Here is a 25,039-nt window from a genome sequence, read left to right as displayed (position 1 = left end):
GACCAATCAGGTCAGACTTGCTCCTGATTGGTCAAAAAAGGGAATCACTGATGTCAGCAAATCCCCAAAATCTGAACGGCTTGTTTTAGATCAGGATTTTACATTCTCAAGCACTACTAGGTACAGGTTTTGTCATTAAATATCACATTTTGTGGGCTGGGAGGAAAGCCAAAGACCCACAAATTTCACCAAAAGACTTAATAAAATAATTTTTGCATAATATGGGACCTTTAAATCTTGTCACTTCCAGTTAAAAAAAAGGTGTGTACTTCTACAAATTTATCAAAGCCTATGTAAACAAGTAATTCACATTTTTCAAACCATTCCTGGATTGTATGAAAGTGGTTTTTCCATCAGCTGTAAAAAATAAATAAATAAATAAATAAATAAATAAATAAATAAATAAATAAAATTTTAAAAAAATGAAAGAAAGAAAGAAAGAAATCCCTTCCATATATATTCCTAATAGACAATATAATTTTTGGTGTTGGGTTAAAAAATAAAATGTGATTATTCTGCTATGATTTGATTAACAAAATAACTAAAATGTCAAGATCTGCCCATAGCTTATTTTGTACATTTATAACAAAGGCAAAATAAAAAAAAAAACATCAGCTGTAGCTGCACTTTCTGAAAAATGAAAACCAGAGTAGTATACTACAAAACAGACCCAACAGAACAGTCGTACTCCATACCACAGGCAGTATGCAGTGCCTACTACATTCCACATTCACATGTAGTATGTAGTAGGGGGTTGGGGAAACAGCCCTTGTTTTTCATAGACTTTCCACCACTTCACCATTTTTAAAGGACTGGAGAGTTTTAAACTGATTTCAAGTTTTTAATCCCAAATTTGACTCAATCAAAAATATTAATGTGCTTTCCTTTTTTAAACATTACATTTGAAAATTCATGGATAACAACAGCTATTTTATTTTAGATAGAGTAGTGGTGGCAAACATCTTACTCTGGGTGGTGGTCTACATTTGTCCGGCACTCATGTTCTGCTTTTTAAATATCTATGTTATTATGCTAGACACACATACCCAAAGGCGTGTATATCTTATTGATGTTATCAAAGAAACCTTTATTGCACTGATGACATCCCAAGGTCTCTGACTGACAATCACAGCATTATAAATTCATTTGTCCAACAGCAAGATAAAAGCAGAGAAACACAAAAGCAGATTCATTTTTACATGTATTCTTGTTTTCAGTTGAAACATCTGAATTTTGAAGACACCTGTACGACAAAATGGTTTTAAAGCAAAAGTGTACAGTTCTCAAACTTTCTGCAGCACAAAAACAGTCTTGTTATTGCCCACTTCAAATGACGTGTCTCTGCCTCAGTTTTTCCACCTCTCGGGGCTCTACAAGACCCACTGAATAATTTTTAGCACAAAAGGAGAGGGGAGAATATTTCCATGAGAATGGCTTCAGCCTCATTACTCATGATAATAGTGTTGATAAGGACCGTCTGAAATGAACATGACATTTTGGGCATCATTCACTAGCATTTACATATTCATACTAAGATTTGTTGGTTGGCCATCCAAGAGAGTGCCTATATTCACACAGCACTATGTTCCCACATTTCAGAAAAAAAAAAAAAAAGTTCCAAAAATAGGCCCCATGTTCCCACAATTCTGAGACTTTTTTTCAAATCTGGTTTTGTTTATCTGACTTAAAGGTAGGGTCTGCATGATTTTCCTAAAAAACAGATGTCATGGTTACGTGGTGCCGCTCTCAGTGACGCTGAAGAGCGGGGCGGTATCAGCGGTGACTCATTTACATATGAAGGTCACGCCCACTAAATCAGAGCGTTCTGAACAGACGGACTATGAGAGCCTGGAAACAATGCTGCTGTGCTTGATTTATTGGTTTTTGGACCAAAACATGTTAATACCATTTCATGAAGACATCAATGATCCATGTCAGAATGCAGAAAAGGAGCATAATATGGGCATTTTAAGTCAGGAAACCTTGGACTAAAGATGAGGAGTCCTGCTGCTTGTCCTCAGACTTGCTCCAGCTGATACTGTGTCCCATCTGGTCCAGGCCATTTATTCCAGCGTTACACAAGCATACAAAATGACCTGATTTTTACCTGGATAAAACTTAATCCAAACAATCTGATAAGCTGCAGTCTCAGTAAATCAATGCCCAAAATATGACACTCTTTCTTTTTCACTTTCTGCTGTAAATGTTGGATCTGTCAGTCTTGCAAAAAGAACTTTGAGAGTGAGGAAACATCAAGCAACCTGTCGGCCGTACCGAAATCCCCAAACTATAAACTATACACACATTTAGTTAAGAATCTACTGTATTAAGGCTGTGGCCCACTGACTGTGGGATAATTAATTCACCCCACATGTAAGGAAAGTGCTTTGCTTTGGGATTTTAGATTTAAGAGAGAAACATGCATACCTGGATGGAAGTTTTCCAGCCCAATCGTTTTCAATATCAGTCGCATTTCATTCCCCCGTTTGAGAGCCAAAGCCACTTGAAAGCAACATCTGCTTGCTTGAGAGCAAAGAGCGGGAGGCTGAGAGAGGTTGTCATCTCCACAGGAGGCCAGAGTTAGAGATCAACCATTCCCTCATTTCTTTGCTGCATTTACCCGTACTTTCAAAGTCTCAGGCCTCACGCTTTCATCTGACTCAGCATCAGTAAAGGTGAACATTTGCAATTTCATGCCCACTCATAGAGTTAATTATTAAACCCAGTGGTTTCAAGTCATTAGGCATTATAACGAATACATGCTTCTGTGACTACTGCTGCAGTGAATACAGATATACATCCTCCTTAAGCTTGAAAAAAGACAAGCTCTGCTTCATCAAGAATAAAGAAAAAGATTTTTACATTGAAATAGTTTAGTATCAGCCACAGCGTGTACAGGATGTAACATCTTTGGGGGATACACATATGATGTCTTCAAAGGGAGATACGTTCCTGTAGAGTTGTTTCTGCTATATTATATATTTTTTTGAGTTGTTTGTACGTGGCTGGTGTCTCTGCAGCGAGTTTGTTGTGGTCTCTTGAGGATGTATCTTGAGACTAGAGGTTGGAGCTTGGCTCTGACTCATGAATATGTTCTGCTCTCGCTTTAAACCTCCTCCAACCCTCTTGACTTTACCTACTCCTGACCTCTTATTCACTGGATATTGCAATCATCTGTGAAGACGCATTCTTCCCCACAGCCTCTGCAGGGATCTGCAGCAAGGTTCATTCTTGTTGAACCTTGTTTATGTGTTTGCTTTTACATATACAGAACTCTCTCAGCTGTCTGTAAAGGTACAGAATCGTTCTTACTCACAGTGACAAGCTGAGATTAACTAGGAAAATGTGACATTAAGAAGAATAATAACTCTTTGAGCACAAAGTGAAACTCTTTGAAACATGCTGCACTGAGAGATGGCTGGTGACCTCATCTTTTGTTGCTTTTCTTTGTCAACCACATTTGTCTGGAACCTGTCCTCATTTCCAATTTAAATGGGGTGTCATGACTGAATGCAAACCAAACAGAAAAGTTTATTGTGGTGTGGCCTTGGCATGCAAGGAAAATTGACTTTAACTGAAGCTCTCAGAGCTCATCTCACTTGGAGCCTTTTGATCCTTGTTGATGGATAAACAGCGTGAATCCATTCAGCAATGCCTGTGTTTCTAAACAGCTATGTATGTTTAATAATCTTCTGCCCTTTACTGCACTTCCTTAATTCACCACAATGTATTTCTAATCATTATTATGTTGTATACTGTTTCTAACAATTTGTTTTTACCATGACGTGTGTTGCTGACCTCTTGGCCAGGTCACCCTTGTGAAAGACATCATGATCTCAATGGGTTTTTTTTACCTGGTTAAATAAAGGTTAAATAAAAACTTGTTTCAGTAAAATATAAATGTTTGACATGATGGAGTATTGAAGCATTCACCATGTTAATGTATTATAATGTCAAGTGAACCATCTCCTGATATGTTTCATACTGACACAATAGAATATCTAGCTTCATAAGTCACCACAAAACAGTCTGGCTTCCTGGTCGTAAACAAGTTGTGTAAACAACCTCCATAAGGGCTGTGACTGGACTAACCCAAACCATGCCACGCAGAATCCAGTCCTCTTTGATTTTTCTGTTTGCCAAACTAAAACTACTGCTTTTGTTCTTCAACCTAAGCCTAACTCTGAATGTATGAATCACACAGATTTCTCATGTACTGTGGTTTTAATGATACTTAGGAAATGTCAGAATGCTAACACCATAGACTGTATAAAAAAATGAACGTAGTCTCCGCCAAGGTTATGATAATTATCTAAAATGAAACTAAAAACTAAAACTAAAATGTAAAATACATTGCAGTTAACTCAAACTAATAAAAACTACAAAAGAAAACATAAACGATAAGTAAACTAAAACTGTATCTTGTGTTCCCAAAACTAACTGAAACTAACCAAAATTAAAGACAAATTGTCCTTCCTTATCGTTTTTACAATTATAATAGCCTGTCGGATTTAAATTAATCCGACACATTTTCCCATCGGCAGTTGTCAGTGCCGCACAGCACCATCATAGTGATGTACTGGGACGAGCTTGTTTACTGCACTGACTGGCTGTGCGCTGTGCTGCGACGAAACGTAGTGGAGCAATGAATCAGAGCATCTGTAATAGTTTAATTTAATGTGAGTCTGACTTAAATTGTATTTGAGTCTGCCTTTATTGTTACAGAATCCAAATTTCTAATCATTTAAGCTCAAATTATATTGCTTCATATAATCTATGTTTACATTTTTTATATTAAGTTTATATTATTTTCTTGTGTTGAAGGCAGCAGCCAACCGTTTAGTAACAGCATTGACTGAGCAGTGAGCACTATGTTGGATAAAAATCAAAACTAAATGAAAGCTAGAATGCCCGCTCTAAAACTAATTAAAACTAAACTATAATGGGAAAAGCAATGTCAAAACGAACTGAAACTAAACTATAATAACAAATCCAAAACTATTATAACCTTGGTCTCCGCAACATTACCCATCTGTTACAGTAAAATGAAGCCAATCGGCGGATGCAGCCATATTGGACATGGCATGGGCTTTCAGCTTCCTCTCTAACAGCTATAGTCACGTGAGCTGAGCTGTGTCTCTGATTGGACAATCAGACAATAAAAAATATCTTCTAAACCCCTGAGTCGGAAAAAAGAAGTCATCACCATACAGTGTTTGCTGATATCAAAATAAACATTTCAGACCCAAGCTGTTTTTCAAACCAGGCTGTAAATATTTTGGTGTTTTTTATGCCGTAAGAGCCAGGTTTTTTTGTTGTTGTTGTTTTGTTTTGTTTTGTTTTGTTTTTGTTTGTTTTTTTAATTGGTGTATACATGGTTTCTGGTTTTTCTGCTGCCAGCCTCATGTGGAATCTCAATGAAAAGCAACTTTTCAATTCCACATGGGCTTCATTTTTCCAAACTGGATGTTGCCCATTAGCTAACACCTTGTTCCATAGGCAAACATTCCTCCTGCATAACCACATTTGTATCTGTCATGTGATCATGTTAGCATGTTAATGTCTGCATTATGCTATAATCACCACAATCTGAAAGTAGAACTGAGCTGTTAGTACAACTGTAGCATTTAATCGTATAAAACCATGAAATACTAGAATTTAGTTTTACTGTTTTCGATCAGTATGAGAGAAATGGCCATTAGACAACAAACATCATCGCTGAACCACCATTCCTTGAAATAGTTCATTTTTCAGCCTCAATTCTACCATATGAGACCGTTCACAGCCGTAGGCAGAGCTTTTTTTTTTCTCTTACAGCCTTACCATCCTGACTTTGAGCAGTGGCAAGCTCTCTATCCCATTAAGTGTTATTTGTTTTCATACAGGAAAAGGTTGAGTGCAACATCAGGTGAAAACATGTTAACATCATTTAAGACGAAGATTATCACAAGTCAGAAAAATCACACGCTCACATTATAAGAGCATTTTTTTAAAATCTCAAGAGGTGTAAATGTAATTAAGGCTTATATGAATGAACGCACTCAAAAAATTCCCACAAAGTCTGTTCTTCTCTAGAGAGAAGAGACTGTGGCCAAATGATCTGCTGTGTAGTGAAATAAATGCATCCTGACTGGCAGCCACTCTGCCTCCTGAGGTCTTGGTGTTTTCACGCTGACAGAGCTCTGACATTCGTTGATGTCTAAATGTGGCTGTTTGAGATGCATTGGCACACTTTTCTCTGGAGACCGTAACATCTATATCCAGTTTGCATCAGCATGCATCTTTGATTTGCTTGACATTACATGTCACTATGACACATGTATAGATCTGTGATATAGGTCACACCAGAAAAATAGACCAACACTTGTATCATGGTGCAGAACATGAGGGTAAAGTACGTCCTCAGTATCAAAAATTAATAAAACACACTGATACAAAGAATGATGTGAGGAATAAACTGGAGCTCAACAGAATCACTCAATCTCTTGTTCTTTTTGATGTAAAGAGGAAATAAATCTGTCATCTGAGCTGATAAAAGGTTTCTATTGAAGCTGTCAGACATTTAGATGAACGGACCATGTGCATTTTTTTAAATAAGATAAAGAAACCTTTTAAGTGCTGCTTCACTGAAAGTCAGACTCTTCTGTAACAGATGGATAAAAGGTTGTGGCCCTATTGAAGGTCATAGCTTGTTGTGTGGACCCCATAAGACTAAAGGCTCTGAAGCTACAACCTCAAACACTGACATAACAGTAGACAGACATATACTGGTCTCTTCTAACACCAGACCAGCTGTTCTTAGTCCTTAGTCAGATAGATAGATAGATAGATAGATAGATAGATAGATAGATAGATAGATAGATAGATAGATAGATAGATAGATAGATAGATAGATAGATAGATAGATAGATAGATAGATAGATAGATAGATAGATAGATAGATAGATAGATAGATAGATAAGTATCGTGTGCACAATGATATTACAGATCAGCCTAACTGGATCCACAGGGGTCAAAACAAAGAAAGCAAAGGAGAAATCACAGAAGTCAGGACTTCTCAAAGGACCAGATTCTGTCTGGTACATCAGATTGCTTAAACTTTGTATCTAGGAGACAGGATGCTGCAGCATTCATTATTGTCATGTAACCAAGCTGAAATTAGCTTATTGTACCTGACATGTAACGGAGCACCATCTTCAAGAAAACGTCTATAATCAAAAATGTGCTGAGAATGACAACGAAATTCACCACTTTCAGCGAGTTTAAAGTGATGTTACCTCCTAAAAGAAAATATCTGACTGAAAGCCAGTCTTTGAAAAGTGCTCTTCCAGTGGTTTCCATGCCACTCATAAGTTTGGTAATCATGCCTGAAGCAGGGAACGTTGACGTAGGCACTCACTATGCATCCGCCGGAGAATTCATGCCATAATTCTGATTCTCTGAATACACCTGAGCCCGCGTCTTTCTCCAGGAATCCATTGGGGAGTTTCATCTTGATTGACACGTCTTTGTTCATGATTGATGCATCACCAAACGCATTGATTGGGCCCATCAGAAAAAAAAAAAAAAAACATCTTCTTCTTACATCAGCAACCACAGCAGAAAACAGATCCTCCACTGTGTCATTGAGACTGTCAGATTCACTCAAGGCTCCTATAAAAATGTTGTTTTAACTGTCTTCAGTGTGGTTGTCAGTATGTGATGACATTTCTGAACCAGGGTCTGCTGGGATCTTGTCAGCTCATCCCTGGTTTCTTCACTTGATGTGTTAGATAGTGTTAAAAATCTTAATAGTATGATAAATCTTCTAACAATGAAATTAGACTTCTTCCATGATTTTTTGTTTGTTTTGTTTATTGTATGTTATTTATCCCTTTAGCCACACCTATGTCGTCCACAACCATTATCCTGATGACAACCTCCTCAGTCTTCCTCTAATGAGGAAAATCTAAAAGTGAATAGACTCCAGTTCCCTAACACTGAAAGATTAAACAGTTGAACAAATTGTGCTCCCTTATTGAAAATTTTATAGAAGACTTCATGACTAAAACACATGGTACAATAAATGGACGTAGGGTCCGTGACATCGTCTATTTGTTTCTGATACAAAGTTTTGAAGCCAATTGTTGGTTGGTGCCTAATTGGAAATGTTGAATTCAATCCAGCTTTGTTTGAGTTTAGATCATGGACTGTATTTAGATGAGGCAAAGCATGGGCCTCGGTTGCTTACCTGTCAAGTTAGCCAGGCGGTTAGTTAGGGTTGTTTGCTAAAAAACACATCACTACTGAAACCAAATGTTCCTTCTGTATAAGTTAAGTATGCCAAACACACTGTCACTCAACATAGTAAATAAACCCTATTACTGTGGAAATTACATTGAAAAAAAAACAAACATCAAACACAAGAAACATCCCTTATGACTAACAGTCTTTCAGCACCAAGGTTAGCTCATAGGCCAGTGTATCTATTTTACAAGGTGAATGGTTAGGACATAAAGATTACTATATCCTCATGATAGACAATAGGCTCTAACCCTAGGGGATGTTATTTAGGACGCTAATCAAATCAATCTGAGTGTCAGCTCTCGTTAGGAGCCAGATGAGCACAGGGGAAACACACACACGACCTGTGTGCTATTATATATTATTATTATTATTATTATTATTATTATTATTATTATTATTATTATTATTATCATTATTATTATTATTAAATCTTTATTTAATCAGGAAAAAGACTCATTGAGATTAAAAATCTCTTTTCCAAGAGTTTCCTGGCCAAGACAGGAGCAGCAAAGTTACATTTCCACCACAAATACACACTATACACAACTAGGGATGGGTACCAAATTAGGTACTTTTATAGGTACCGACCGAATTCAGTCAAAGGTACCGGGTACCAATTCACGTAATAAGGGTATCATGAATAGGTACCTAAATACATTCTTGCGACTGTGAATGACTGGAAGTGTAGGGGATTTTCCATGCCAGACATAAACACAGCATTGCAAGGCTACATATGGAGGAATAAGTATCCTAAAAAAAAATTTTTTAATAGAGTTTTTATTATCAACCAATTTTTTTTTTACCAAATAAACACAAAAATTATCAAAAATTGGTACTGTTGAGTACTGATACTGATTGCCAGGTACTGTATTGTTTCAAATGTGAAAGGTAGCCATCCCTATACACTACACAGCACGGTAATATGGCAAATACCTCCAGGAATTAAAAACATGTTATATCAGACAAGGCACTTTATTAAGGGTTTGTTTAAAAGCATCCAGAGAGCACAGTTCACAAAGTTTCAAGTCTTCCTGAAGATTGTTCCACCTAGTGGACGCTGCGAACTTGAAAGATTTTTTGCCAAGTTCAGTCCTGACCCTGGGGACAGAACGTAAAATAAGATCCTGCGATTGAAGGGCTTGGGTTCCTGCACTTTTCTGCACAATATAGGTAAGGTGATAGAGTGGAAGAAGACCTAGGATACACTTATAAATGAAGAGATCAATGTTTTAGCCTGTGTGACGACAGGGAAGGCCACCCTACATGGGAATAAAGCAGGCTAAACACCCCTTTTAACAGTATTAGGGCTGGCTTTGTATTAAACAACACGCCTGTGATCCTCCAAAAGCTGCCATATCTGGAAGGGATGGTGGTGCTACAGAGTGGTAAGGGTTTAGCGTATGTCATATTATCTGGGCTGACTTTCTTTGTGACCTATTCAGTGGCTGGTGAAAGTTAGTTTCGCCTCATGTTTGGTTAAATAGAGTGATTTTTGTGTCATGTGGTAGCAGAAGCCTTTCATCAGGCTAAGGAAGTGAACATAGCTTGTAGAGCACAGCTGGATATCTACTTACTCACCAACCCCATCAACAACAACCCTGACTATGACGCACTTCTGCCATTTCAGTAATGGGAGCTTTGTTGGCTTTAGGAGCTGCATCGACTCTACATGTGATAAACTGTAGTTCTTTCACTGCCACATTGTCTTTAGGGTTTCAGTTCACGCACAGGTTATTCATTCTAGCTATGTGTGAATTTCTGTGTGTTGTATTCACAGTTTACTTTTGTATTCTGTGTTGTTTGATGGCCCTTACCCTGATGCAGCAGTGTTAAATAACTCCTCTTGGTGCTCTCTGAGCTCAGTCTGCACAACAACAGAAGTCCTCTAACGCTGGAAATGATGCAGAAGAAGTAAATGGATGCGGTCTCAACTCGCAGGAAACCAGATGGTAAACACTCAGCCAGGGGGCTGCTGGGGAGCTTTTGCTCTCTGTCATTTCTTCTAGATGACTGTCCACAACAGAGAAACACAAAATGACTGAGAAGAATTCTGTTTTCTTATTTACCAAATCCAGTAATGTTCGGGAATACAGTTTGTTTCAGCTTGAATGCTGTCATGTCAGCCTTCAGCAGCTCTTTATTTTGGCATTAGAAAATTGTTGGACTGACCTGAACAAGCATCAGCCTGACTATGTCAAAGATGGTAACCTGACAAAGGAAAACAAAACGACCCGATGCTGTTGTGTTTGGGGTCATGATGACTTGGTGCCATCTGCTGTTAGCTTTGAGTAGTACAACAGAAACTTCATGAACAAACAGTTTTCAACCAGTGACACGTTAGCTGTGTCACAATTCAGGGGCTGCAGCCTCCGTGGGCTGTAGCCCTCGGAGGACCCGGCCTTTGTAGCGTGCGTAGACCGCAAAGGCCGAACTGAATTGAGACGGTCTGGTCTACGAAGCATTTCCTGTTTGTCACCCTCGACGTCACACAGCACTGCCCTCACCTACAATATTTTAAAACACACGTAAACCAAAACCTCACATTTCAAACAGTATGATTTTTTTTTTACTATATCTTTTATTTTACTTTGCTTTATTATTATTATCATTTTTATTATTATTATTATTATTATTATTATTATTATTATTATTATTATTATTATTATTATTATTATTATTATTATTTTCTTTAATTTCTTTACTGATAGAGTATAGAACCACCATTTACATGAGAGCTAGGCAACAACGTACATTTTCAACATTGGAACAAGTGCTGGGGGGACGATGGATAAAAAAAAAGTATGAAATAAAAGCTGCTGAAATTATTTGATGTCTTTTTTGAATTCCCTGTAAAAATAAATAAATTAATTAATTAAAAAAAAAAAATAATATTTTTTTTTCTCCAGAGAATTTACATTTATGAACTTATTTTTATTTAATAATGAGAAAATTCATAAAGAACTGTTTTTCCTCAGTATTATTACTTAAAAAAAACCCAAACAACACATTTTTACACAGTAAACCTAAGTTTATTTAATGTTTTAGAAATACAATCACATAGTTGTTGCCAGATATCCTTCACATCTGGATAAATCAGGACTCCTGCGGCGTTCATGCGCAATGTATCTTGGGATATGTGAGGCTATGAAGGATTCACCGAATCTGTCCTTCGTGGCACCTGAAAAGGAGGCCGGATTCGTTGGCCGCATTTGGAGGAGTCTTTGAAATGGGACAGCCTTAATGCACCGCTGTGATGTAATCGGCCTTCAAATTCAGCCTTCGTAGGCTGCAGACCCTGAATTGGGACACAGCCAATGTCTCTGAACGAGTAATGACACATCCGTCCTCTTCACTGTTTACATGTCTGATTTCCTACAAGTTTACTTGGTCCTCGCTCCACATCATACATGTGTTTGCAGCCTTTTGAGACCAATGAAGGGACAAAATGAGCTCCGTTTCAGCTTCAATAACATTAAAGGTGGGAGACCAACTGAAGCTGTGGTGCTCACTCATAACTACTTTCTTTAGTTGTTTTCTTGCTTCCTCGCTTGGTTGTTTTTTCTTTCTTCAAATACCAAATTTTTGACAGTCTGCATGTCATCTTTACAAGTTATACTGCCAAAAAGAAGCAACTGTAGTAGAATAAAATATGTATGTGTTTATACATGATAGAATAAAGCAAATAAAGCCATACTGTGTGATGTAGGAGCAAACCAGGATTTGATGATGATATAAAAGGTAAGTGAAGGAGTCATGAGTTCAACGAGCCATCGTCCTGAAGCTGTTTTATTGAAATTCAATAGAAACAGAAGAGTGTGAAGACAGTATTCACCCAGGTGATTACTGGGTTGTGTCTGAAAGTTGGCAGCACCATGATCATAATTCATATCAGTCATCACACTGAAGTTCATGCTCAGTCTCTGATCCATTAAGTTTACAGCAAACCCTGATTGTTAGCACATGCTTATAAATCTGAAAAACATGAGTAAAAATTGTAAGAATACTTTTATCTCTTCAAATCACAAACTGCAATAATTTACCAACCTCATCCCACCCCCCACCCCCTCCCCACCCCATTGAAAAATAGAAAAAAAAGCATTTCAATATGCTCAGAAAAATAAAAACCTGGCTCCACCTGGAAGGCATCAGCAGAACTGAAACACAGAGTGGAAAAAAATATTACAGCAAGAGTTTCTACTTTAGAAGAATGAATTATTGAAATAAAGGGACAGACTTACCTTCCAGCGGTTACCACACTCATTACACAAAACAAATGTGGTCATCGGCTCATCAGCACTGCGTGTCTGCACCTACAACAAACACACACACACACACACACACGCACATGCACAGGAGGGCTTAGGGAGCTGTGTTCATGTGAACTGTGTTTTACAGAGCAAAGGACAAATTTCAACCACTATGACTCAGATTTAACATTTAAACTTGTGAAGTACTGAACTCTTTCTCGTTTAAGAAACATAACAAGGAGAAATACAGACATGCACATTTATTCTATGCATTATTCATCAAAACCTGCCTACTTGCATTTTATCATTTCCCTCCATGCCCTGACAACTTCTGCATAATAAAACATCAAAAACACATTTCCTGTCCCTGAAGGTTTAATGGAGCAAATATTTCCGTCCATGTCTCTCATGTGGGTCTGTTACCTGGTTGTAGGTGCAGTTCTTCTTCTTGCACTTGCCGCACTGCAGCAGGTCGGTGGTGGTGCCTCCTGTTTTGGCCATTTGGTGTTCCCTGATAGCCTCCTGCGTGAGAACGTTCCTCAGCTGTTTCAGCTCGTCACTGGCCATCTCCTGCAGAGACCCAGGTGTGAAAACACAGAGCAGAGGTGACAAAGTGAAAGACTGTTAGTGAAATAACTTCATCGGAGTTTAGCATCCAGCTCCAGCGCTGAGTACCTCAGCAGACATGGTGGCGAAGCGACTCAGTTCAATGCTTCCTGCAAGGACGTTCTTGCGGAGCCCCGGGTTCTTCGGGTCCTTTAAGTTGCTGATGCGGCTGCGCACTCTGTTTTTATATTTCATATCAGTGGCCCTGGACTCCTGGTAGATATGTGCAACTGTACAGTCAAGAAAGATCACAGCAGTGATGATGAATGAGGTAATTATAATTTGGATCATCACAGAATGAACTCAGCAAACCACCCAAACCCAGGTTCAACAACTGAAGGATATGATCTTCAAGCTCTGCAGCCATGCTGTCACAGTTGGTTCCAAAGTCTTTGTAGTCATCTGTGAAGAGAAGAGAAAAACACCTCATGATCTGCTCTGCAGGTAAATATTAGTTTCTCACGTGGCTCCTCTGCAGTGTGTATCTGTGCAGGTGTTTCAAACTCTTATTGATTGTAAAGTCGTCCTCACTGTCTGTGCGTAGAGCAGCTGCCAGCATCTCGATGCACTTGTCTCTGACAGAGTCTCCAGTAGCAAGGTGAGGGGACAGAGGACCCCCAGGAGAGCTGAAGCTGGGCGACATTGGGCTGGTCGGGGTGGTGGGAGTTTTAGGGGTGTCCATCCTGCCTTTTCTGAAAGAGAAGAAGAGCAACAACCTCAGAACAGTCAGAAGTCTGAAAACTGAAGTGTGAAGTCTAACTTGACCCTAACCCTTACCTAACCTAACCAAAATTAACTATGTGAAATAAATGAATACTACCAATAAAACTCTACATCAAAGGTCCTGTGGGGAGTCTCTGGTTGTGAAATAGACTGATTACAATTAAAGTAAGTCTAAAGTGTGTAACATCTTTTCAGTTTTCTAACCAAATTAAATCAGCTGTCTGCTAACAAGTTGTCGTACTTAAAGTTTAGCGGCCTTGAGGTTTTCCAACTATCCAAATAATCGGTCTGTTGCAGAAAAGAGGTTGTGACACTGAAAAATACAGAATCCAGAGGACTGTTAAAAAATATACAATAAAAACACAACATCTGAATTGAATGATGCTGAAGCTATCATCAAAACTGAAGAGATGATGGAAACTATAATTCTGCAATTGATGAGCATTGACCTAAGATGTAAGAAATTTCTGCAAGATGATTTAAAAAATGTGTAAAACCCCAAATTCAAAAGGACTGGAAAGTTGTGTTAAGTTAAAAAAAACAGATCTTTAAACATTTTAACTTGATATTTCATCAAAGACAGAGCAAAGACAACTCATGAAATGTTATTCATCTTTCTTGTGGGATTACCTTTTCCTTTTAAATTCAATTCCAGCAACATGTTTCTAAAAAGCTGGGACAGGGACAGTAATACATTGAGGTTGTGTAATACAAAAAGAAAAAAAAACAGAAGGAAAGGAAGACCAATTTTCTGTACTTTTTTGTGTTTATATGGCAAAAATATCAATTTGTTTAAAAATACAATATAAAATTTTTCAACTTAACTTGTTAATTCTCCAATATATAACCTTGTAATGCTGTTTTTATGTCCACCATGGAAAATCACCTACTCTTACACTACCCCACAACATCGTACCTTTTGGTTTTTCAAGAATCGGTACCGGTTACTTTTGACAGAATTTGGTTGGGACCTATAAAAGTACCTCGTTTGGTACCCATCTCTAGTCACAGAGGTGATGCAAACAGAAAGGCAAACATGGCAGAGACACAGTTTATTTAGTACGTGTTTCTAGTGCAAAATCTAAAGATTTAAAATAATTTTCTCGAATGAAAATTTTTCTTTACAAAATGTGATGTTTTCTCTCTGCAGTTATTTTCACTAAAATGAGAGTTTGTTTTTCAAACCCTTTGCATACGTCTGTTATTGACTGGTTAGTCTTGCTTTGAGTGCCCTGGTTGTTTATCTCTATTTCATCGGCTTTATGTTCGCTCACTGAGCTCAAACTAAGACCTGAGAGCAACAGTTTAACTCCACAGCATCATGTGTTTATGAACATCATCAGTATGGAGTGTGATAAAGCTGCAGTGACTCACAGCTCTGGGAACAAACCTTTCAACACTGTCAGTGGAGGCTTTCCTCAGTGGGGGTCCAGGCTGGACGGTCTTGGATCCATGAGACTCCCTCCTTCAAGTCAAAGTCAGAATCATTACCACTGAATGTGTCATTAACAAAAATTATCTTTCTCAACCGTCTGGTTTACCTCTCACTTGTGAGCTTCTTTGCTGGTGGTGGGCTGCTTTTCTTTGAATCAGTAGATTCTCGCCTGCAGTGAGTAACAACAGACTCTCAGAGAATCTGGTTTTGTTTGTTTACATCTCATTTTTAGGTCTGAATGAAATTTGAAGCACTACCTGTCAGGTTTGGAGTCAGAGGATTGACGCTTCACAGGATGGCTGGGCTTCGAGTCGCATGAGTCTTTCCTGCAACAAAAGAGATGTGACACTTTAGCTTTAAAACCACTGATGAGGAGAAAAAGAAAAAGAACGGCACTAGACGCTAGGCCTCATGAACAGAAATGCAATGCATTGTGGGTTTCACTTTCCTGATTGTGCACACCTTGGTTTTTCTTTTCTGACATCCGTACTGGGCTTTTTTGGAGGCAGCGGTTTAGAGTCACATGAATCTTTCCTGACAAAAGGAAACATCTGTTTTATGTTCAAAGGCATCGACTTGATCTGGTTGGTAATAGTTTTAAATTAAAAACTCCTCGTGCATTGAAACCATCACAGAGAAAGAATCAAAAAGCCTCTTTCTGTCTGGACAAGCTTTTCACACTCGTGCCTTGCCAACCTTTCTCTCTTGGCTTCCTCTGAGTGTTTTTTTGGCACTTTGCTATCAGATGAGTCCTTCCTGCAAGAGCAAAACATGATCTCTTATGACTGCAAAACACACAGTGTATTGACGCTGCACTGTGTCAATACTTCACATCCAAATAAGAAACATTGAGTACAGTTGGAGTCACTGATCCACCAGAGACAACACAAACATCATTTAATCAAGGCTTAATGAGGGATGAGATAATTTCCAGATCCTGAACCTGTCTTTCTTCACACTCTTTTCTTCCCGATCTGACGTCTTCTTTTGTGATGAAGGTTTACAGTCTGATGACTCCTTCCTGCTGTGACAAACAACACAAGGATTCAATGCAGAGAAGGAACAACTCAGCTTATTTTTTTCCAAAATAATCCAAGGGGCCACATGCAGTCCGACATGAAACTCATGAGATCCAGACCTCTCCTTTTTCCCGTCCAGAGAGGGACGCTTCACTGGAGGTGGGGGGTGGAGGTGAAGGGGGAGCGGAGGAAGAGGAGCGTTTGGGTCGGGAGGTTCTCTTCTGTTTGAAAAACGCAGCATTGACCTGAGCTGAAAGTCTTTAGGGTGATTATCATACGAGGCAACGCAGTGAGCATGCACAGCCAGACCTGAGTGGAGGAGGATGAAGGTGCAGAGGAAGAGGAGCGATGGGAGCGTTGGGGTCAGGTGGGACTTTCCTGATGCAAAAATCAACATTTGTTTGACAGAAAACGTGACAAAAACCTGCAATGAACTCAAATCACACACCATAGACGTGCACCTGAGTACGCCTGACCTTTCTTTCTTTACTTCCAGTGAAAGACGCTTTGCCGGGGGAGAGGCAGGACGAGGACAGGGATGTCTGGAGACAGAGTCCTTAACATCTTTCCTGAGGTACAGCAGTAAAAGGCAGAGCAAGTCAAGAATCAGAGACAATGTGTCATGCCCTCCAAGCTGAATTTAAAACTTCTTAAATAACAACACACCTGACTGACCATCACAACATGCATCATGCACACAGGGTTTCCTGTGAGGCCGAGAGTCGAGTTAAAAATCTGTAGGGAATTTTTTATTGCAAATGAGTGACTCAGAAAGAGTCCTGTCATGCAGGAACACCTCAGTCAGTCATGCTCTTCAGATCAGGCTAAAGAGGAGTCCTGACCTTTCCTTTTTCTGCTCCACAGACAGACGTTTGATCAGCAGAGGAGGTCGTTCAGGTCGCGGAGAGGGGAACCGAGTGGGATACAGGATGCTGCTGTCCAACACTCCTCTCCTGAAATAAACCAGTCAGGCTGAAGCTCTGCTGGATGTTTGTTTCCTTAGTGATAATCTGTTGTTAGCCATCGCCTCTCTCACCTTTCAAATAACGGCCTATGAGCGTCTGCAGGCTTCTCACACGGCGGCCTGTCTCGATGCAGGCTGTTCACGGGCCTCTCGTGCCTGCTGTCCTCTCTGTGTCTCTTCATGTCGTCTGTGAAACCGTGCTTCTTCACCTCCTCTTGGTGTTTGTCCTTTCTCACCTCTTCCATCAGTCTCATCTTTTTTGGGTCTTCAAAAGACCGTTCCCTTCTTGGTTCTGGCTTGTGTTTCTCATTTTGCAGGTCTTGAACGTGCTTTTGTTTCTTTTCATAGACGTCTGCTTTGTGGTTTTCAACAGTTCTGTGTTTTTTGAGCTCTTCAAGGTACTTCTCTCTTTGGATTTCTTGGGATTTTTTCTCATGTTGGTGCTCTTGTGGGCGCTTCTCATGGCCGGGGTCTTCATCGTGTCTCTTTTTGTTTTTGTGTTCGTCATTGTGTTTCTCTTCTCTGGTTATCTCAGGCTGTTTTTTGTCAGGATCTGTGTCCTGCTTTGGTTTGATATCCAGTCTCCTGTGACTAATGGAAATAAAGGAGCATCAGTATTTACTGCTGTTCAGGTGCCAGAGGACGTTCATTTGTTTCACCTCGTTCAGCTCTGTTATCCTAATGCAACTTAGGCTGCATTGTCTCATAACTGAAACTGCAGGATGACTTAATAATCCTCCTGATCACTTATCCAATCTGATAACCTGAGAGGAAAAGGTAATCCTTCTTTATAATGGTAGCGCTAATTACTTAACACAGCTTTACACTATATATAACTTCTAACAGCTGTTTCCAGATGTTCTTTGCAGATTGGACAAACTTTCCACTTCCACAACAAGAAACTCAAAAATTTTTTTGGTAACACTTTATGTTAGGAAACACACATTTACTATTAATCAATTTACAATTAATTAGGTGCTAACTACTGTGCATAAAAGTAACATACTAGTCTTTCGTTAGTATTTATCAAGCACTTGTAAACACCTTATTCTACCTTAATTACGATATGAACTAAAATGTTTCACTTAATTAACTCTTGATTGTCACTTATTGACTGTGCAAATATACATATATACATATATATATATATATATATATATATATATATATATATATATATATATATATATATATATATATATATATATATATATATATATATATATGTATATATCATTACCATTACCAGTGTGTGTGTGTGTGTGTGTGTGTGTGTGTGTGTGAATTTCAGGGTCCACATATTTTAAGATTTTAGAGTGACAAAGGAAGAATTACTATTCTTGTACTACTGGCCCTTTACAAGGCCTATTAACCCACACCATTATTCACATTATTATTTAGAATCAACAGTGCAATTATTCACTGTCCAGAAGTGTTAATTATGAGCTTTTACAATAAAAAATCTTAATTCATATCATAAAAGATGAAGAAAAGGGTTTGTAGAATAAAGTGTTAAAGGTCCCATATTATGCAAAAATCACTTTATTAAGTCTTTTAGTGAAATTTGTGGGACTTTGGCTTTCCTCCCAGTCCACAAAATGTGATATTTAATGACAAAACCTGTTCTTAGTAGTGCCTGTGAATGTAAAATCCTGACCTAAAACCAGCTGTTTGGATTTTGGTGATTTGCTGACATCAGCGATTCCCTTTTTTGACCAATCAGGAGCAAGTCTGACCTAGTTGGTCCAGCCCCCGAACTCCCTCCCTGCCCACTCCCCTCCCTGCTGCTGCTCCAGCAGACATCACTGCCATCACTGCTTTGTTTTGGGCTGTAAACAGCCACGTAGTTCCATGCACAAGCTTCCCATCTCAGAAGAAGACAAGACTAAGTGGCTAGAGTTCATTTATGAGGGAAATGTGCCAGCTACACTCAGTAAAACTGTGCATGTGTGTGCTAGTCACTTCACGGCCGACTGCTTTTCCAACTTTGGACAGTACAACAGAGGGCTAGTGAATAGACTGGTCCTGAATCCAGGCGCATTACCAACCATCCGCCAACAAACCTCAGACCCTGGAAATGTGAGTATTTTAAACGCTGTGTGCTGTGGAGCAGATGTAAGAGCTTTTCCTCAGTGTCCCCCCTGTCTCTGTGTTAGCTTCAGGATGCTAACTGTAGCTGCGGTTAGCCTGTTGTTTAAGCATGTAATGTTACGGTAACGAGCTTCGCTGTTTTCTAAGCATTGTGCACTCGGAGTTCATGGCGCCACTCTCAGTGACGCGGAAGAGCGGGGCGGTATCAGCGGTGGCTCATTTACATATGAAGGTCACGCCCACTAAATCTGATCGTTCTGAACAGAGGGGCTATGAGAGCCTGGAAACAATGCTGCTGTGCTTGATTTGTTGGCTTTTTGGACCAAAACATGTTACTAACATTTCATGTAGACATCAATGATCCATATTAAACTGCAAAAAATGAGCAGAATATGGGACCTTTAATAAGTGCTTAATAAACACTAATGAAGAGCTAGCATGCTACTTAAATGAATGTTAGCTAGCAGCTAATTAAAAGGGAATATGTGTTCCCCAATACAAAGTGTTACCAAATCTTTTTCTCAGTCTAGGTATATGACTTTGTTTTTAGAGCAGGAAATCATCTTTTCCGAAGTTCCCAGAGAGATCTGAATACCCTGCAAAGTAACTAATTATTACAGAAATAAAGGTGTTTTTACTGCATACCATGATGATTCTGTCAGCCATCAGTGGGTACAAAATTACACTTCTTCAAAATAAAATGATGACGAAAGTCAATGAATATGACAAAGAGGTGAAGGAAGAGAGATTTTAAGTCTCCCATAGCACAAAAACATAAATTGTCTTTGTATCATTTTACGTCATCCTGAAACAAATATTCATTTTCCTGCTTCAAAGTAATCCTCAGAGCAGCCGTGGTTTCTTACTCATGACAATTTTCTTTCACCTTAAACTTTCTCGAGTGGTTTCTGTAAAACCTCCTGCAGAGTCATTCAAAGGCAGGTATCGTAGATCAGACACGTCTTAACATGTACTAATGCTGTCTGTTTAAAGCTGTGCAAATGTTTCCCTGTGCCATTCAGGCCTCCTGAAGTGAAGGTTGTGTGAGGTACTTGTCAATAAAAAGTGTGGCACCTCCAGAGGAAGCACATCAAGTCTATCGCTCGACTGAGAAACCAAGAGAGTATCTTTGATTGAGGTGAAGCAGTCCGCTGTCACAAACTGGGTCAGTCTTAGCAAAACATGCATGTGTTGCATCTGTGAATAACACTAAAACAAAGTGTCTTTCTGGCAGTGAGGTAAAGCACTGACGTGTTTCTAAATAAAGCATACACTTCAACCATCATCAGTGTTTTTGTTGGACTATCCTCGTTCAGTTTGCTTAACAACATGGCAGCCTTGACCCAGTCTGCAGCAGTTGATAGCCAAGCTTCTGTGCCAGTCAACCTGGCCTGTTTCTCAGCTACGGGGCCAAACTGACCCCTGTGGGACCAGTAACTCATACAACCCTCTTTATGACAAAAAACTGTCCCTTGAAAGCAGCCAGGTCACACGCAGTCAGGTGTGCTGACTGAGAAAACACCAAACATCTGTGTGCCATGTGTGTGTGTGTTTGGTGTCATGTGTGTCCCTGTGAAGCAGACACTGACCTGCTCTGGGTGTCAGAGGGGGAGCTGTGAGGAGACGGCACCGCTTTGCTGGAGTCCAGACCGTTCTTCGTGTCTGCCGGTTTCTCACTGTGAGAGCTGCCTGAGTCTGTGGGAGTGTGTGGATGAATCATGACAGCAAGTCATCGCATGTGTTTGTCAATTGCACAGACTTCTGTAAATTTTGTACAAATGTAAATCATGCCACACATTATGAAGAAGAGTACCCAGGAGTCGTTTCCAATCTTTAATGAGGACCTTTGCCAGAGCAATGACTTCCTCGTCTGTGCAGTGCTTTCTGATGCCGTTGACGGACATGCCAATCCTTGTTTCCTTAAACACAGAAATGAAAGTTTACCAAACATGAATGTGTTGTTTTAGTGAACATTTTTAAAGCTCCTGTGAGGAAGTTTCTTTGTACATTTTGACACCACAGAGGACTGAGCAGTCTTTGTTATCTCCATGCTGATTTTGTTCCAAACAGTCTTCAGTTTAATTTTTTATGCATTTATCTATCCATAGTGGAGAGATGTCCCTGTATTCAGTGTTTGCAGGAAAATGTATAACAGAGTGTAAATCACTGATTTTTTTTGCTGATGATCTGGTTTGCTTATTTTGCTCATAAGCATGAAGCAGCATGCTCCTCTGAGCACCATTGATGCTGCAGTGGAGAAAGTGAGCAGCACCAAGTTCCTGGGAGTGTACATCACCGAGGACATCTACTGGACCAGCAACACGTCATCACTGAGCAGAGCCAGAGCCTCGACCCCCATCAAGTACTCGTTCAGAGGAACCACAGAGGGCATCCTGACCAGCTGCATCCCTGCATGGTTCAGAGCCTGCGCCACATCCTGCCCATGACCCTCCATGGCATAGTGAGGGCAGCTGAAATAATCATAGGGAACTCTCCCCTCCCTGCAGGACATTTACAGCACCCGCCTCACCCACTCAGCCCTCCTTATGCAGGGGATGCCACCCACTCATCCCACAGCCTCTTCAGCCTGCTTCCATCAAGAAGAAGACAGCCAAGTCTGCGAGCCAGTTTGTCTTAAGGACAGTTTTATCCCCCAGGCTGTCAGGAAGCTGAACTCTTTACCTGTTCAAGAGACTCCACACTGCCGTCTACAGAAGGTACAATTTTTAAAACTGTAACTACATGTGCCTAGATTCTCCACTCCTTCTTTGACTTGTACTGCACAACCATTTTTTTCTGCACAATTGTTTCCTTTCTCCTCAATGATTTTATATTTTTCATATTTACCTCAGCCAAGGAGGTTATCTTTTTGGGAGAGTTTGTCTGTCTGTGAACAACATAACTCAGAAAGTAACAAACAGATATTGGTGAAATTTTCAGGAAATGTTCACAATGGGAGAAGGAAGAAGTGATTAAATTTTTGAGGTGATCTGGATCACTGTCTGGATTCAGGATTTTTTTTAAGGGCCCCTTATCATTGTGAGATCAGGCCATTTTCACCATATGTGTATATAACTCCACGATAAATGGTCAGATTGCTTTGCAAAACAATACAAGACAAGGTCACCATAATTTCTGACAGATTTAAAAGTACAATCCACATCCTGAAATTATTCTGGATAGTAAGATCTGGAATATGTACTGGGTCATCATAATTTTCAACACTGTCAGGTAACAAATTATTGTACAAACCTGCAAGAAACACCAAATTGTAGCAGACAGTCTGCTGAAAGGAAGTATAACATTAAAGTAGGACTAATGTGTTGCGTGACAATCACAACATGCTTGGCGGAGGTCTGTGCTCTCTGAGTGCTTTTCTAGATTTTACAGTTGACTAATTCTTATTTTATACTCTTGTTTTTTTATGCCAAACATTTACTGTTTTGTTACTCATGTTAACTGTGGCACCATGGGCCCTTGAGCATCACAATTTCAATCCTCTGTATATGTACACATGTTGCAGAACTGACAATAAGACTACCTTTAACCTTGATAACGGTGCATCAGTATTAACTTAGCCTGTTTCAATACCAGTGAAAAACTCCTCACGGGAGCTTTAAACCAAATAATTTGATGTATCCTATAAGTTAAATGAATAACTACAGACAATGAGGCAGTAAACAGTCACACATCATGGAGTGAAACCTACCTGGAGAAGTTTGAGTGTCATATTGAAACCTTTCAGTTCCCTCAGCAGGTCAATGGCTCCTTCCTGGAGATAACAACCAATCACTTTTAACCTTTAAAACTTTTAATTGATGCGTTGTAACAATGTAGAAGCAGATCACATAGAACTCAAACATGTAACGCTGTGTGTCTCTTTGCTTTACTCAGTATCATAACAGTTTCTGCAGTTTTTGCTGACTGCTACACTTTCGTCTGCTGCAACTGTTACTGCAACTGTGCACGAGCGCCATGAAACGGCGCCCTGTTTGCAGACACACACACACACACACACACACACACACACACACACACACACACACACACGACCTTGGCAGCGTTGTTTACTTTCTGTTGCATGAGTTAGCGATCAAACTCAATATGGCCACCAGCAAAACTTTCGCGCACACTTTGTCGATGAACTGACAAGACTTGCTGCATGTGTCGCTGCAGACTCAGGGAGAACTTCACGTCCTGCGAGCGAAATGTGTGCGAACATGTGTCAAACACCTGTTGATCGTTTGTTACAGCACCGTCAGGTTCAGATTACAGCCACACACACCGTCCAAATACACATTCAAACGAGGTCAGAGATTTTCTTCGACTTTAATCCGGAGTAAACCGTTTCATTTCGTCAAGAGGCGTTCACGGGCCTTCTGCACAACACGAGGTGGCAGAGTAACACGCCACCTGTGGTTGTCAAAATACAGACTCACCGTGTTATTTCTAGACACCATCTTGTCCAGTTTTTTGGCAATCCGGATGAGATCCTCATCTCGTGTCATTGCTGCATTTACTTAACAAAGAACGAAACGATTATGTCGGTTAACAACTGAGGAAAAAAACAAAGTTAAGTTAAAAAAAATGAGTATCCGCTGAGGTCGGACTTTACGCGCGGCGCGCTCCATTCAGCCAGAGGCGTGTCCTGCTGCAGGATCCCAGCTGACCTGCCCCACACATGACAACAACTAAATATAGACCCAAGCAGACACATAGTGCAACACCACTATCTGAAATGCCACAATGCAATGCAGTTCAATCACACTTCCTTTAAAAGACTCCAACGCTGTATTTCCTCCTAAGCGCGATTCAAGCAGCCAATCAGAGCCAAGGATTTTTTTTTTAAATTATCTCATATCATTTTAACTTTATAATCTGATAATCTGATGATATAGAGGCAGCTGTTTGAGTAAAGTGTTTAGAACACTGACTGCATCATTTCCCAAGATGTTTATTAGCTTCATGTCTCAGTTTCTGCTCTGGATCACAGTTAATAATCAAGTTTTGCACTTTAGTGTACAGAAGGGGAGGAAAACAAGATTTAAACTAAAGTTTTCATAGGTAAGTTTTTTGAAAGAAAGAAAGAAAGAAAGAAAGAAAGAAAGAAAGAAAGAATCTGTTCATGAACCTGATTATAAATGTTTTCCACCAGAGGGCGCTGTGATGCAAGTCCAGAAGCTCCAACAGCTTCACAGGAGAACAGTTTAGATCCTGTCATGACATTTCCCTTTGAAGCACTGACTTTGCACTTTGTATTTTTTTTTTCTTCCATTTATTTCTCTGGATTTAAAAAAAGATACCAATAATTAAAGCTACATTTATTGCAAGTTGAACCTTAAAATTATTTGTTCCTTTTTTTAAATAACAAAAAAACACTGATAGCATATCTTCTCAAATTGATATTATAAGTATGCGTATTCTGACTATTATAGCTGTCTTCCTGGTAAAACATTGATACCCAGAGTTTAAACAGATATCGTCAAACTAAACTGTTGTTATTTTTACTTGACATGTCTTAGTCCTGTCATTGCATAAGTCTGTGCTGCTGCCACAGTCCTCCTTTGACTCCTAATTTGTACACAGCTGAGGTCAGTTAAACAAACATTCACAGAAAGAATTTCCTCGCCATTATTGGAGCAAGTGCTTTCTACAACAGCCGTGGTGT

The 25,039-nt window shown here is 39.5% G+C and overlaps 1 protein-coding gene across 4 annotated transcripts; it reads right to left on the bottom strand.

Moving 5' to 3' along the window:
- Positions 1–11,465: 11,465 nt before the first annotated feature.
- Positions 11,466–24,101, bottom strand: tcea3 (transcription elongation factor A (SII), 3). Of its 4 annotated transcripts, XM_074682626.1 has the most exons (14): positions 23,811–24,091; positions 23,081–23,143; positions 21,185–21,290; positions 20,961–21,066; positions 15,760–15,831; positions 15,555–15,623; positions 15,404–15,466; positions 15,253–15,327; positions 13,671–13,831; positions 13,486–13,541; positions 13,209–13,364; positions 12,957–13,103; positions 12,525–12,596; positions 11,473–12,440 (listed from the first exon to the last, which is right to left on the bottom strand). In XM_074682626.1, exons 1-14 carry the CDS (start codon positions 23,877–23,879, stop codon positions 12,432–12,434), a joined length of 1,224 nt encoding a protein of 407 aa, XP_074538727.1. In that variant the 5' UTR covers positions 23,880–24,091; the 3' UTR covers positions 11,473–12,431. The 4 variants fall into 4 exon arrangements, with proteins under 4 accessions (XP_074538730.1, XP_074538727.1, XP_074538728.1 ...); XM_074682629.1 differs by lacking the exons at positions 20,961–21,066; positions 21,185–21,290; positions 23,081–23,143; positions 23,811–24,091 and adding exons at positions 15,994–16,053; positions 16,241–16,321; positions 16,436–16,877 and having other exon boundaries at positions 11,466–12,440; XM_074682627.1 differs by lacking the exon at positions 15,760–15,831 and having other exon boundaries at positions 11,475–12,440; positions 23,811–24,087.
- Positions 24,102–25,039: the final 938 nt, after the last annotated feature.

Source organism: Halichoeres trimaculatus, unplaced genomic scaffold (genome assembly GCF_033239565.1).
Source record: "Halichoeres trimaculatus isolate MK-OKI-2021-1 unplaced genomic scaffold, fHalTri1.1 fHalTri1_scaffold_12, whole genome shotgun sequence".
Taxonomy (NCBI): domain Eukaryota; kingdom Metazoa; phylum Chordata; class Actinopteri; order Labriformes; family Labridae; genus Halichoeres; species Halichoeres trimaculatus.
The sequence above is the reverse complement of the archived record's forward strand: the minus strand, read 5'-3'. Positions and strand labels throughout refer to the sequence as shown.